Source organism: Eucalyptus grandis, chromosome 8, assembly GCF_016545825.1.
Source record: "Eucalyptus grandis isolate ANBG69807.140 chromosome 8, ASM1654582v1, whole genome shotgun sequence".
Classification (NCBI taxonomy): Eukaryota; Viridiplantae; Streptophyta; class Magnoliopsida; order Myrtales; family Myrtaceae; genus Eucalyptus; species Eucalyptus grandis.
Window position 1 is genome coordinate 54,074,236 of NC_052619.1, and position 15,059 is coordinate 54,089,294.

A 15,059-nucleotide genomic window follows, 5' to 3' on the forward strand; every position below is an offset into this window, starting at 1 on the left:
TTTGGTCCGCAGTGATGCAAACGAGCACGACTCAACCAACGCAGCCATGCGTGGATGGGTTCTAAACGTTATCTAATTTTTTTTTTTTTTGGTGAAAACGTTATCTATTTATACTAATGTAAAGCCAAAACCTTGAAACTCACGTCTACACTCAAAATATCCAGTGTACCCCTATCAAATACCATTCAAATTAATGAGTAAGATGGGGTAGAACTGTTATCCAACGGGTAGAGATGGAAAGCAATGGTTTTTTTTTTTATTATTATTCTTTTTTTTGGCAACTAGACGCATCAATACCTAGGGGTGACCAATTTTAAGGTCAGTCAAGATTCTATCTAAAACCCAGAGCCTACCTTGCATACTCTAGAACTTAGAACCTATCATGTCATAGATTTTAAGGTGGGTTTCAAAGTTTATCTAAGTTTCACATATATTCTTAATTGCACGATTCTAGTAAACCATCATCTCTAATGATCAACATTTGCTGTTACGATTCACTAACCACAATTTATATTTAAATACACAAAGAATATGAAACAATGACAAACTAGAAGTTTCAATCATAGATATTGTTGTAAATGAAAGCTTAAATTAGTGGTTTTAAATTACACAGTCATTGTCAGACTTCATAGAATACCATATGATTGCGTGAAGACATAGAATAAGGTTACTTGGAACCTGAAACCTACTTGTCGGAATTAATTTCCTAATTTTTAGAACCTGAAACTTACCTTACATTCCTTGAACCCGATACCGAAATCCTAGAACCATGACTAACAAAGGAAATAGAAGAAGCAAATGACAACAAATCTAAATGTGGAAGTGGAAGTTGTGAATCCGAGCTTAATACCAGCTAGCTGCAAAAGCAAAAACTATTCAATATCCTTAATGAGACGGATATTCTAATGCCCTAGTACTCCGTGCCGAAGGAATAAGGTCTTGATTTTACATGAGAAGTCTTTCTGCTCCTGTAAAAGAGTAGGAGTTAGACAGTGGAACCCATTTATTTTCTCTTTTTCCCCAAGCTTTTCAGCTAAGAGAGGAAGCTCAATTTCAATAAAATCTGCAACGATGACTTCGAACTTTCGATGACTAAAGCTAAAGCCTAGTGGAGTATAATCAAAGCAAAAGTTATTTGAAAACAAATTTGATCTTTTAGTGGTCTTGATTCAAGGAGTTTGATACTTTTTAAGGTAATTTTCATCTATCATCATGTCATCCTGATTAATAATTTCGATCTCAATGATTTTTCTTAACACTTGGAACTGTATAAAAAGATTTATGGATTTATAAGTTCTAGAATAAACGGGCTGGAGTGATGTTGCATCAAATCAATCTTAATGACCAATTGTAGCAAACGAGACCCAACTCTCTGCATGTTGGGTGCCTTGGGTTTTGTCTATTGAAGTAAGACCCCATAAATCACGCTGAAAAAGCAGCACGGTTTGATTTCAATTCAAATTCTTCATAAGTCCACGTGGACCCTTTGCATTCCAACCACATTTTTCTAGTACAGGTACTTATTCATTAACACTCGGTACAAAAGGCTAATTCATCTATAACTGAATTGAATTATTTAGGAAATTCATTTCACATATGTTTGCAGTTTCTAATTTGGTCATGCCGGAACATGGTCTAGATCAAGACAATCTTTTAATTCCTTTTTTCCTTTTACCTCCAACAGACACTAGACGAGAAGGTGAGTTCACAAACAAAATTGCCCAGAAAGTTTTCACTGAGTTGAAAAAAGGCTTATCTCGCTGGAAACGAACTAATTAGGTTAGTGTCGACCAACATGTGGACGGGATCATGGAAATAATAGGCGCTCCAACAAGTGAAACGAGATTAGTTGGATTCTGTGGGATGGGTGGCATTAGAAAGGCAACTATTGCCAAAATCATCACAATTAGCTTTCACACAATTATGAGGATTGTCCATTTCGTACGAAAACATTCGAGAAACTGCAAAACTCAAGGGTATTGAGTTCTTGTGAAAGATGGGAGGTCAAGCAAGCCGAAGTCCAAAGCTGTCCTCTGCTTTTGTGACCGCCTTATCATCAGATATTGTATCCTTTCTCGACTCAAGGCCTTTATTGTTTGGAGAACTTGGGAGACTTGTGGCTTCGAGACCTTCCATAGAGGGAGATATTGAAGTCTTCAACTAGGAAATTATCACAATATGGTTGAAATTCAAGGCCAATTACCTAAAGCTTTGCAAGAATTGGAGATTTTGTGCAGTGAGTCTTTTGGAAAATTGCCTCGCCGGATTTGAAAGACGATGTGGAGGCGATTTTTGAGTTAGATGCTCCGAGTCCAATCTGCGGTGGGTTTAGGCTAATTATATTGGAGTTTTTTTCGTTTGAATCACATCCTTTATAGATATGAACTACGAAAAGTTGCACAGGTAAATTTTATTTGTCTAGCCTTTAACAGTATTAGTCTTACTCGCTGTTTTGCACCATTAATTTTATAAGGTAAGGGCCATGTGACTGCTCATTGAACGGGAACACGTTGTCTTTCGTTCTGTCTCCTAGTTTTGGTTTGTGATATTTATTCTCTTTGATGATTCTGCACTTCCTTAATTTACCCACCAAAGACTAGTCAAATCAATTTTAGAGGTATTATTGCCAAGGGCCTGCCTTCTTTTTCCAATTTTACTGAGTGGAGCTTTATAGGAGATCCATGTAAATTGTTGTTTCCTGTATTGAATTTGAAGCTGGGACACCGATGCTTTGAGCAGGGCAAAATTCTACGCTAAAAAACTGGAAAATTCCCGTGTCGGTATCATTTCAAAGTTGCTGGTAATTATTCAATTTTATCAATGAAGGAAATATCACCAATAATTTGCTTGATGGGTAAGTCCCTAATGAATTACCAACACTATTAAAATTTTGTCTACATTCCAATGAAGTAGTAAATTACCAATCCTGTGAAATTTTATTATTGATGTAAGTAATTTAAGAACTTATCAATAGTCCAACGAAGTCGTAAATTACTAAACGAATTACCACCATTATAAGGAAATAAAATTATTATTATTATTATTGAATGATTATAATACTTCACAAAAATAGAAATGATTGACCAGCAATGGAACAAAATCACCGTTTTTTTCAAAATTTAGCAACATTCCAATGATAATAAATTAGCCACTCCTCTCGAAGTTTACCAATATAGTAAGTAAATTACTATCACCATCAGCAAATTACCAGCATTCTAATAAATTAGTAAATTACCAACTTGTATTAAATTTTACTAGTGGGATAAGTAAATTACTAACGCTATAAATAATTTGCCCACATTCCAATGGAGTAATAAAGTACCAAGTCCTTCGAAATATTTACCAGTGCCGTAGGCAACACCATCACGGGATCAACGGCAAAGGCTGTGGCCCATTATTTAAAAAATACGTGATGATTTTGATGTGGACCTATCCTAATATTTTGACAGGTCGAAAGGGTACTTGGAAAGGGCAAAGGAAGCGTCATGGAAACCGCTGATGAGCCTTATTTTGTACAATAAACTACGGTTATATCATGTGCCATCCATAAAAAATTATGGCATAAATTACATGCACATTAATAATAATGAAAAATTCAAGTAAGAATACAAAGTGTCTTCAGTGTTTTAAATAAAGATTTGAAATAAATATTATTTTAAATAAAGATCTTATTTCAAATATATATATAAAATAGTCATGTCAGTTTCGAAGAAAAACCTGACCTTATTAAGTTAATGGCATTTTTGTCCTTTATATTTTTATCTTCTTTCTTTTTCTTTCTTTTTTACTTTTTCTTTTTTCAGTAAAATACACAACTAAAAAAAGGGAAAAAAAAAAGACTAAAACTTAAAATAAAAAAAGTACAGGGAGGGGCCCTCCCGCCCGCTGAGGTTATTTATTTATTTATTTGAATTTTCTTTTCTTTTATTAAGTTTTAGCTCAAATTAAAAAAAAAATATTCACGTGGGAGGCCCGCCCATACCTTTTTCTTTTTTTTTTTAAGTTTTAACTTTTTTTCTTTTTTGAGTATTTTTGGAAAATAAAGAAAATAGAAGATGTAAAGAACGAAAATACTTTTCTAGCAATAGGTGAATTTGGACTATTTTTAAAATTGATATGATCATTTCATATTCTTATTTAAAATATTATTCATTTTAGCTTCTCAACTGGAATTTTTTCTGAAAAAATATCATCTTTCTGCAATTTGGCAGCAGCAAAATCGACATCCGATTGATAATGATCAACAGATTCCAGAAAATGACTTGGTTTTGGCCATTTGTGGTGCGTGGGTCGCGTGCCTGCGTGCGGGGGACTTCAAGTCGACCAAGAACTTCAAGTCGAGTAAAATATAGATAGATAAATCTCGAAAGCCGGAGGGGCAGGAGTCAGCAGTCTTGATATATCCTTTATTACCCCTCCTCCTTTATATAAACCCCTCCCTCACCCGCTATCCGACTCCTCTGTCTCCTCCAGACGCCCAAATCACACGCCGCTCTCGGTCGCTGCCTGCCCCCCCCCCACACCACCCCGTAGCCCGTAAACCCTAACCGCCTCCTCTCGCGAAACCACCGGGCAATGGCGTCGTCCGCTTCTCCCTCCGACGCGACCAACGGCCCCGTCCTCAGCCTCATCAACAAGCGCCTCTGCGCCCTCCGCAAGGAGCACAGCCGCATCCTCCAGGTGGAGGGCTCCATTGCCCAGGGAAAGACCATCAACAAGGAGCAGGAGGACGTCCTCCGCTCCAAGCCCTCCGTTCTCGCCTCCATCGACGAGCTCGAGAAGCTCCGCCCCCAGCTCTCCTCCGCCCTCCAGGAGGAGCTCTCCCTCGCCGCCCAGCGCCTCCCTCGCGACGACGACGCCCCCGAGAAAGGGGAGGCAAATAACAATGCTGCTGCAAACCATGGAACAGCAGGAGGCGCTTCTTCTACTCACCCTTCAACAGAAGGTCAAGGAAGGGCTACTTCGTTAGGATATGACTATGAAGTATTCTTGTCCTTTCATGGACCAGATACACGACCAGGTTTTACCGACTTCCTTTACACTAATCTTGATGATGCGGGAATCCGCACATTTAAGGATGACAAAGAGCTCCGAGTTGGGGAAGAGTTTGCCCCAGAACTTCTCGAAGCAATTAAACAGTCGAAGATTTCAATACCTATCTTTTCGAAAGGTTATGCCTCTAGCCCATGGTGTCTCAAGGAGTTAGTCCAGATGGTCGACTGCCAGCAAGTTGGAAGACAAACAATCATGCCCATTTTTTATGATGTGGCACCTTCAGAGGTTCGATATCAAAATGAAGGTTACGCAAAGGCCTTTCTTTCACATGAAGAGAAGGGGCGATATAGCGAAGAGACGATAAGTCAATGGAAGGCTGCTCTCAATGTAGTCGGCGCAATAAACGGATGGGACCTGCACAATAAGGAGAAGAACAGGTGACTGCTTTTAACATTCCATCTGATGTGCATTGTATCATTAAAGCTGGATGCGTATCAATCGGTTTCTTTTTCAGATTTGTGTTAGTCTTTTTAAGATTGAATTTAATGCTATTGAAGTCATCCCGTAGGAATCACGTAAAATAATGGCATAATCCCAATTTTGTACTTTTTCATTCCAAACAACATTTGTTTTTCGGATCAGGTCCTTCATTAACTATCTGTACAAACGCTGATTCATCTACAATGGAATAATATCTTGAAGAACGCATTACGAATATGTCTCTAGTTTCAAAGTGGTCTTGTCAGAACATGGTATGGTTCAACATAGTTTTCTAACTTGTTGCGTTTTGATCTCCAACACTAGGCGAGAAGGTGAGTTCGCCAGAACAGTTATCCAGGAGATTTCCAATATGTTGTCAAAGGCTTATCCGGAGGTATCAGACTCCTTGGTCTGCATCGACCACCATGTGGATGCGATCATGAAAATGATAGGTGCTGAGACAAGTGAAACACGGATTATAGGAATCCACGGGATGGGTGGCATTGGAAAAACGACTATTGCCAAAGTCATCTACAATAAGCTTTCCCATGACTTTGAGAATCATTGCTTTCTTCGTGATATTCGAGAAACGTCAAAAGGTAATGGCATTCAATGCTTGCAGAATCAGCTCATCTATGACATCCTCAAAAAAAAATGCGTAGATATCAAAGACGCTGACAAAGGGACTCAGATAATTAAAGAGAGGCTGTCCAATAAAAGAGTCCTCCTTGTTCTCGATGATGTGGAAAAAGAGAATCATATCGATGCACTTGTAGGTAAGTGTGATTGGTTACACAGGGGGAGCAAAATTATTGTTACCACAAGAAACGGAGCTATTGTCTGTCCTCCCAAGGTGGACCACAGTTATGAGCTTAGAAGGATGGATGACGATCTGTCTCTTAAACTTTTTAGCAAACATGCCTTCCAAAAAGATTCTCCTTTAGATGTGTATATCCACCAATCCAAGAGGGCAATAAGCATTGCTGGAGGTCTGCCGCTAGCTCTGAAGGTCATAGGCTCACTTTTATTTCACATTAAAAAGGAAAAGTGGGATAGCAAATTAGAGGAGTTAGAAAATGTTCCTCCTGAGGATGTTCAGAGTATGTTGAAAATAAGTTATAATGCGTTACGTGTTCGAGAAAAGCATATATTCCTCGATATAGCTTGTCTTTTCATTGGATATGACAAAGACACTGTGGTTCACTTCTGGGATAAATCTAAATTTTTTCCGGACAAGGCTTTGGAAGTTTTGCAGAACATGTCTTTGATAAGTATTGAAAAGGACAATAAAGTGTGGATGCATGACCAACTCAGAGACCTTGGAAGAGAAATAGTTTTCGAACAAAGTAACTTGAAAATAGAGAAGCAGAGCAGGGTGTGGAATCCTAAGGAAGGATTGGATTTGCTGAGGAGACATAAGGTAAAATCTCCCCCTATAGGATTGGTTGTACTGAACTTAACCGCTTAATATAGTGCACCTGGATATATGCGTTTGCCTTAAACTTTTTTGTTTTTGAATTTTTCCTTTGGGCAGGGAAAAAGGAAAGTTGAAGCTCTTCGTCTCAAGTTGGACCATCGGCGGCAGTACCGGTTTACCTGTGAAGGCTTTGAGAGCCTATCACATCTAAGGTTCCTTGAAGTGGATGGTTCAAAGGAAAATTTTTGTGCAGAAGAGAGGCTTTATTGGCATGAATCGCCATCAAATGTTCTTCCAACTAATGAGAATTCAGATTTCCTTCCACAATTACGATGGCTCTCATGGCGTGACATTCCCCCAACATTTAACATCACAAATTTCTTTGTAGAGGATGTGGTTATTCTTGATCTATCTTGGAGTGAAATTACAGATGATTGGAAGGGGTGGAACCACATGAAGGTATGTTATATGCTAAATGACACTTATTATTCCATCGTATTAGATTTGAAAGTGATTTTTGCATGTTTTTGTTTTACAGGTGATGAAGATATTGAAAGTTTTGGACTTGTCCCATTGTCAGAAACTTCAGATGTTGCCTGATGAGCTGGGTAGAGATCTTGCAAGCCTTGAATATCTATATCTGAAATGTTGCAAATCATTGCAGAGGCTTCCGAACTCAATCGGAAATTTGAAATCACTGATTGAGTTGGATATATCTAGCACGATGATCAAAGAACTACCCGATTGCATCGGAAAGTTGAAAAATTTGAAAAAAGTGAAGATGAGTTATTGTGACATAAGCACAATACCCAATGCCCTTTGGACGATTGAGAACCTCGAAGAAATAGTTGCCAAATGTACATCTTTTTGTAGAGTCCATGTGAACATTGGCAGTTGCATCTACATGAGGATCTTGAGACTAAATGGTGCAGATATATGTGCACTGCCGAGGCTTCCAGAAAGTCTTATTGAATTACAACTGTCTGAGTTGAACATGGACACGTTTCCAGATCTCTCAAACCTCACTAATTTAAAGGAATTTGATCTTGGATTTGGCCGACCTGATTATGATGGGAAGTCTAATGGGCTTGTGGAATATCCCATACCACAGTGGATTGGGAACTTAAGCAAACTGGAGTCTCTGGCCCTGGAGTCTCATTATGTGACCACCTCAACAGACATTAGCCTCCCTCCTCAACTCAAGTCACTTTGCCTCAAATGCTCCAATTTGCGTTGCCTCCCAAGGCTTCCCTCCAGCTTATCATCTCTCCATATTTCGCGTGCTACAATTACAAAGATTCAAGACCTTGGTTGTTTGGAGAACCTACGAGATTTGCAGCTTATGTCACTTGGACAGGTGGAGATACTACCTGATCTGAGCAATTTAAACAAACTACAGCGTCTTCAAGTAGGATTTTGTAATCATTTGGTTGAGATTCAAGGTGAACTACCACGGTGTTTGGATAGATTGCATATTTCTTCCTGTGATTCTTTACAGAAGTTGCCTGATCTGTCAAGCTTGATGGGAGAGCAAGATGTTGAAATAAAGAATTGCAGAAAATTAAATGTGGAGGCAATTCATGGATTTGTGCAGAAGAATCCACGAAATTTGCAGCTTGTGGGCTTTGAACAGCTGCAGATCCTACTTGATCTAAGTAATTTAAAGGAGCTCAAACGTCTTCGAGTAGAAAACTGTTGTTATCTTGTTGAGATTCAAGGCGAATTACCACAATCTTTGGAAGAATTGGAGATTTCTTCCTGTGAATCTTTACAAAAGTTGCCTGATCTGTCAACCTTAAAGGGACTGCGAAGGGTAAAAATGTATCGTTGTGGGAAATTGAAAAAAGACGAAATTCGTTGGCTTTGCTTGAAGAAGGGGGTCGAATTTGTGGGATAATACAATTAATGGTCGAATTTGTGGGATAATACAGTTAATGGTCGAATTTGTGGGAGAATATAATTAATCCGTTACTGAATCTGAATCTGAGGGAGAAGACCGACAAACCTGAATCTGAGGGGGAAGATGATGGATAAATGCACACTGCTCTTGAAAGCTTCTTGATCCACGACCACAAATTGTTCCCTTGTGTTCAAACTTTAAACGAATTGGGGTTAAGTTATTTCATCTGACAACCAGTGTTTCCTTTTTTTGCAATCAAATTCTTTCGCAGATATGAACAGAGAAGTTTACATTTTATTGACCTTTTTGCAAGTTCATGTCTGAAAACCTGATGAAGGTATTGAAATTATGATACCTCCGAACAACCGGAGGGTTCTTAATTATGTGCAAATATTCATATTCTTTTCCTAGTTAGGTTTGGCTATTTAGCTATATTTTCTTTGGATGGTTTCTCTTTGCTTTTATCTTTCCCAGCTTGGAATATGCATGTCAATTGCATCGTTTTAATTTGATTTGTATCAAATTATTAGAGATCCTTGTGGATTTGCTGCTTCACATATTTTGAAGTTGATAACTTCAGTTTGCATTGGAGATAACTTCATTATGCTGTAAACAATTAGATGGAATGTGTGTTGGAAAGTCATATAACTATGGTTCTCATCCCAAAACTTTTACAGCATAATCAAGTCATTGTTGCAACTGTGAAGAAGACAGGTACTCTATACTGATATGCTTGTATTCAGTTTATTTTCCAGGAAAGGTGTGCTTCTTAGTGGGATTTGCCAATGTTATGGGGAAATCATAAAACGAAGAAAGATGAATTTCGCTTGGGTAGCTGCATCAATAGTTGGTGCGGCCAAACTTATGTTTGTGACAGGAGAAGGGAACTATTTAGCTTCTCCAAGGTATCATAAATCACTGTGCAGTTAAGGCTAAATTTCAGTAATATCGGTGCTTGGGACATATAATAAATCTCCCTTGGGTTAGAAATTTTTTAAATGAAACTCGTGTGTGATCTTTATTATTGTCTACATTTTCTGAAAATGGTTATGCTTAGGTGATTATCTATCATAGAAACCCTTCCATTCACCTCAAGTTACACTAGAGGATTCTTTTAGGTTGTAAGGTTGACAAGAAGTGCTATGGGAGACAACTCAAACGACCAGCCTTTTGCCGGTTTCTAATGTTGCCGAGAGGAATTAAAGGTTAGATGAACTCACAAAAACCTTTCTGCACAGGGAGTTGCGGCTAATTAGGCAGCTGTACAAATGAAGACCGAATAAAGGAAAATGAAGATGTCATGCAATGTTGACTAGTTCTCTTTCACAATCTTGAGGTGATAAACTGTGCATTCATCTGTCAGGAACTCGAAGATTAATGAGGGAAGTCATTGCCTACTGATGAATATGTTAAATCTGTGGAACTCGATGTAAAGTATCACTTGAACTATTTGCCCTTTTTTCAGAAAAATCATTAGAGCAGGGGCAGAGGATTTCATTTTGTAATTGGGGAATACATTCCTTTTTTTTTTTTTTTTTTTTTTTTTTTTTTTTGGGGGGGGAGTAGTAAAAGTGCTAATTAGGCAAACCTTATTGTTTCATTTTTCCCTTTTTGTGGGGCCATAAAAATGAATATTGCATTTCAGCTAAAAGAGTGCTCACTTCATTGATATGCTGTAAAAGTTGCTTATCTGTACTGAAATGTTATGAGGAAACACTTGAAGGGCTTGTCTGGACAGGGAAAAATTGTTTGCGCTTGAAGGGGTATTCAAGGTAGTCTTAGTTGCACTTACCAAAACAAGTTCAAGGACCTTTCGATGTGAAAACGGTGTTGAAGGTAGTCTTAGACATGAGTATGAAAGGCACTTGCAACACAGGAAACAAGAATTGTTGGAATCTATGGATCATGCGGTGTTGGAAACACAATTCTTGCCAGAATGATCTACAATCAACTTTCACATGGGTTTTGAGCACTGTTACTTACCTACTAACATAGTTGAAACTTCAGAGCTCAAGGGCATCCAGTACTTGCAGAATCAACTCATCTTCGATGTCCTCGAAAGGAAATTGACAAAAATAAGAAATGTCGGTGAATGATCAAGACAATTGAAGATAGGCTGTTGAGTAAAAGATTTCTCGTCCTTTTTTATGATGTTGATCACATGTAGTTGAATGCACTCATCGGTAGCATCAATGATATTCAGGGCATTACTGAATTCTAAGTGCTGAATATCAAGCACTAAATGATCTCGAAATTCTCTGTGTTTCACATCGTTCATCGATGAAGATGATCTTTTCCATTGGTCGCTTGACATCTCTATGGAGGCTTTCTCTTAGAAGAACCATAATTACACAACTTTCCCTGTCCGTTGAAGAACAAGCCATGACTAACTTGTCTTTGAACGATTGTATAGAGAGGCTTCTGGACTCAATTGGCAATGAGTAGTAGCTAACTTGAATTGGATATCTCCTATACATGCATTAAAGAGCTACCTGATTCGATGGGAAGCATGTAAAGTTTAAAAATAGTGAGGCTGAATGATTGTTCCATGGGAAAAATACCTACTGCCCTATTGATGCAGTAAAAGCTTGAAGAGAGAGATGCAGCACACGGTGAAAACTTACAATTGGAAATTCCAAATGATTTGTATCTGGCCATCTGACTAGATGCTTCTCCTGTGTAAAATGATCAACTTGTGGAAGATCCAATGCCATGGTGAGTAGTGTGATTAAATCAACTGGATTCTTTGACCTTATTGTCTGCTCCTTATCAACAGATATTGTTCAGCTTTCTCATCTCAAAAGACTAGAACTCCGGGGTTAACTTGCTTGTGCCTCCTAAGACTTCCCTTGAGTTCATCTTTTTGTACGTGTTGAATCTTGAGAACAGCAATGGATCTCTCAAATTTGAAGAGACTGTCAGAGCTAAGAATTGGGAAGTCTGCAATAACGAAGACTCAAGGCCTTGACTGCTTGGAGAATCTCCAAATTCCGTTGATATTGAACGACGGGAGAGTTTTCCTGACATGACTCATTTGAAGAAGTTAAAGCGTCAGTGCACTAGATTATTGTGGTAATATGCATTATGCTCATCGCAAACTACCAGAATCTCTGGATTAATTGTTGATCGAAGGCCTTGTCATCCTTGATGTAAGTTTATCTGGTTGAAATACTTGGCAGAGGGGTTTAACGTGTGAGGCCTCTTACCATTTCAACTTGAAGAGGTTCAAATGATGCATTGTCGGGCTGCAGAGATCTTTTTCCAATAAGGAGTGCATGTGGTACTTGAAAGGTCCTGCATCCACAATCAAGTTTCTTGTCAAGGAACCCATTGAAACTTAAACAAATTGCTTATTTCCCTATCTCATCTCAGCAGACATTTATTATCGTCTTCCTAGGAATTATGTTCTTTTTACATAAATGAGAATCGCACTTTGGCAAGTTGACTTGAAATCTGACGTTCTTGTACCGTTGAATAGTTATTACAGGCTGTTTTTGCTACCATTTTCTACCTTTAAGATGGATGGCTGTAAACTACTGATGAAATGGGACCATGGTTTTTTCAATCTATTTCATGACTTAGAGTTGCTTTAGATATATTTCCTTTTGATGATTTTGGCTAATTGAGTTACCAGTAAAAGACTAGTCAAATTGATGCTAGTGTTGCTTCATTCAAGTGCATTAATTTTGTCAATTTACTCGTTGGTCACTTATGTGGGATCTTTGATGCTTTAGTTTTCAACATTGATAAGGAGAATTGCTGAACGACAGAACAGTCTATGACGGGACGGCCTAAGTTCTTTCTCTCAATAATTAGTAAGAGAAATTTATGGGGTCATACTGTGTAGGTGAGCTGTGGCTAACTCGGTTTATGCATAAGAGTTGATGACCAATCGACCTAAGTAAAGAAAGATATGAGTGAGACGGCAGTATATCTTTCCCGATCTTTTGGTTCCATACTCCGGCTTTTACCGCAGCGCACAAACTCTAGCTTATCATCTAATGCCAAGGACTTAACTGGTCTCTTGCACGATGTGCTTTGAATGGGCATATTTGGCAATATACGCTTTGTTATGGTAAAGGAATTTCAGTTTTTCAGGTTTCCACTGATTTTATTCCTGCATATCAGAGAAAGAAGATGAAAGCTTACAAGTTCCAAAGGACGATCAGTTCATTCTTATATGTGGAAGCCAATATATAAAATGTTTACCTCCTTGAAATTTAGCAGAGGTTGCCGGTGGAAACAATGCGAACTTCAGACAACCTCATCATTTTTTCCATGATGGCTTTATTTAATTCCTTCCGGGAAACAGTTTTTAAGAACTTGCTTGTACCGATAAATCTTATGTTCCAATGTGCCAGTAAAACAGTTTTGAGAAAGTGGTCTCCATTGACAGTTTGTTCACCTTATAAAACAGCTTAATTGCCTAACCATGCAAGTCTCATAGTTCCAGGATTCACACATATGCCAAATTTGTCAAGTTCTACCCATAAATAACTTAGCTCAGAATCCCCAACCCTTGGTAGATTTTGTCAAGTCTGGCAAATTAAGCCGTAGGCCCAAGATTAGATTGACAGGTCACTTGCGAGCACATTCATTCAATAAAAATCAAGAGTTGCATTTACAAGGATGATACATTCGACTTCATGCTATTTACATTCGTAGTGATTTTCAATGGAGCTCCTGTGCATCTTGCGACAGATGTGAACTGATAGATGGAGTGCATTATGTGAACAAACTTCATCACAGAGCTCCCTGATGATCTTTGAGGAACCAGGTGCTGAACCAGAAGCAATTTAAATTAAGTTGCTCTTGGCATCGGAGTTTGAAGGCAGCCTCAGTGCAGCAGTTGAAGGATTCCTGGAAAGCATAAAATTTCCTTTGACATCTTTGCTTCCCTATTCATCCATGACGATTTTGCACATCCCTGTGTCTCAACCATTAAATGGTCCGCAATGCTGTTACCAGTTACCAGTCAACAGAAACACACTCTCATCAGTCGTCCACAAATATTCCTGGCAATAAAGGATTGGTTCTCTAGAACAAGCTGGTCTGTCACATGACTTACTGCACCAGCATGATTAATTCACAATTGAATAAGTAGCTACAACTGAAACTACCTCCTTCCCTGCTGCATGATGAATCTTCTCCAGAGAGCTATCACAAATTTTCTTAACCTGATAAATCAGACTATAAAATCCGACATTATACAACCATACCTACAACAAAGGGAAGATTTCAATTACATGTGAACACTACAATGTAAAGAGTACGATCAGTCACCTGAGAACTAAGTGGAATCAAATCATTTCCACATTATCTCACATCAATATGTTTTTCTGTAGCTGTCTTTGAGCTAGTTGCCCATAACTATAAGCATTAGTAAACATACATAATTAGAATGTGTAATGCTATTTTGCGTAGCTTAAGAGTAGGTCATCAGCCATCGCAGAGTGACACAGAGAGAGAGAGAGAGAGAGAGAGAGTAAACAGTTAAACCTTATTACATGTCTTAAATTTGGATTTGGTGCGAAAAACTCATGATGGCTTCACAAGCACGAGAGGAATTGGTTAAATATTTTTCTAAAAGTTCATGAGTACTACAAAATACCCTGCTTTGTTAAGAAGATAAACAAACAAAACAGAAAAAAATTGTACGCTGAAAATAGTGGGAGTACTGCAATAAAACTTCACCAGTTAGATTGGTTGAAAGAAATGCGAAGCACATCAATTCAGTCAGCAACAATTCCCCATGACTTATTAGATATTTTGTCAAGATTGAAGCCATACCTCTCTAAGCGATGGTACGTCTTCTGAGGGAACCGAGAATAGCATGAAGGCAAATGAGCAACAATATCATGTCCATTAGTAAAACGTATTGTATTTGGTACAGTCACTGTAATAAAACGAAAACATTGCATTCCCAATTTGAGGTTGTCCAAATGTTAGAACATGAACTTCCGTGCATCATGATTGACCTGGAAATTAAGGATACCCAGTTATATAAGTAAAATAAAGCGAGAACTGGTCTGGAAAAAAAGCTTCAGCACACTTAATTAGACAGTCAAATAACTTGAATGTTAATACATCAATGGCACTTTCAGGACAAGGAAAACAACACTATGCATTAATACCCACATGTAGCATTTAACATATAAAGGTGAACAATGAACAGCCCTTCTCTCCATGAGGGTTGAAGGTCTAGCATTACTCTGTCAAGATCCCATCCATAATTTTCCCCACACCAAGCCCCGTACCCACAACAAA

General features: G+C 38.3%; 1 protein-coding gene and 1 long non-coding RNA gene across 2 annotated transcripts; one reads left to right on the top strand and one right to left on the bottom strand.

The window, feature by feature from the left end:
- The first annotated feature begins 4,575 nt into the window (after positions 1 to 4,575).
- On the top strand, positions 4,576 to 10,334 carry LOC120287355 (disease resistance protein RPV1-like). The gene is made up of 5 exons (XM_039300131.1): positions 4,576 to 5,432; positions 5,800 to 6,895; positions 7,010 to 7,351; positions 7,431 to 9,003; positions 9,536 to 10,334. Exons 1-4 carry the CDS (start codon positions 4,576 to 4,578, stop codon positions 8,787 to 8,789), a joined length of 3,654 nt encoding a protein of 1,217 aa, XP_039156065.1. The 3' UTR covers positions 8,790 to 9,003; positions 9,536 to 10,334.
- Positions 10,335 to 13,362: 3,028 nt separating this feature from the next.
- LOC120287667 lies at positions 13,363 to 15,027 on the bottom strand. The gene is made up of 3 exons (XR_005545900.1): positions 14,583 to 15,027; positions 13,913 to 14,011; positions 13,363 to 13,750 (listed from the first exon to the last, which is right to left on the bottom strand). It is a non-coding gene; the product is annotated as an uncharacterized LOC120287667 (long non-coding RNA).
- Positions 15,028 to 15,059: the final 32 nt, after the last annotated feature.

Bases quoted from the DNA above. Each gene is read 5' to 3' on its own strand.
- LOC120287355 (XM_039300131.1), top strand. From the start codon at position 4,576: ATGGCGTCGTCCGCTTCTCCCTCCGACGCGACCAACGGCCCCGTCCTC. The intron at 5,433-5,799 runs GTGACTGCTTTT...CTCCAACACTAG, and splicing joins CACAATAAGGAGAAGAACAG to GCGAGAAGGTGAGTTCGCCA. The intron at 7,352-7,430 runs GTATGTTATATG...TTTGTTTTACAG, and splicing joins AGGGGTGGAACCACATGAAG to GTGATGAAGATATTGAAAGT.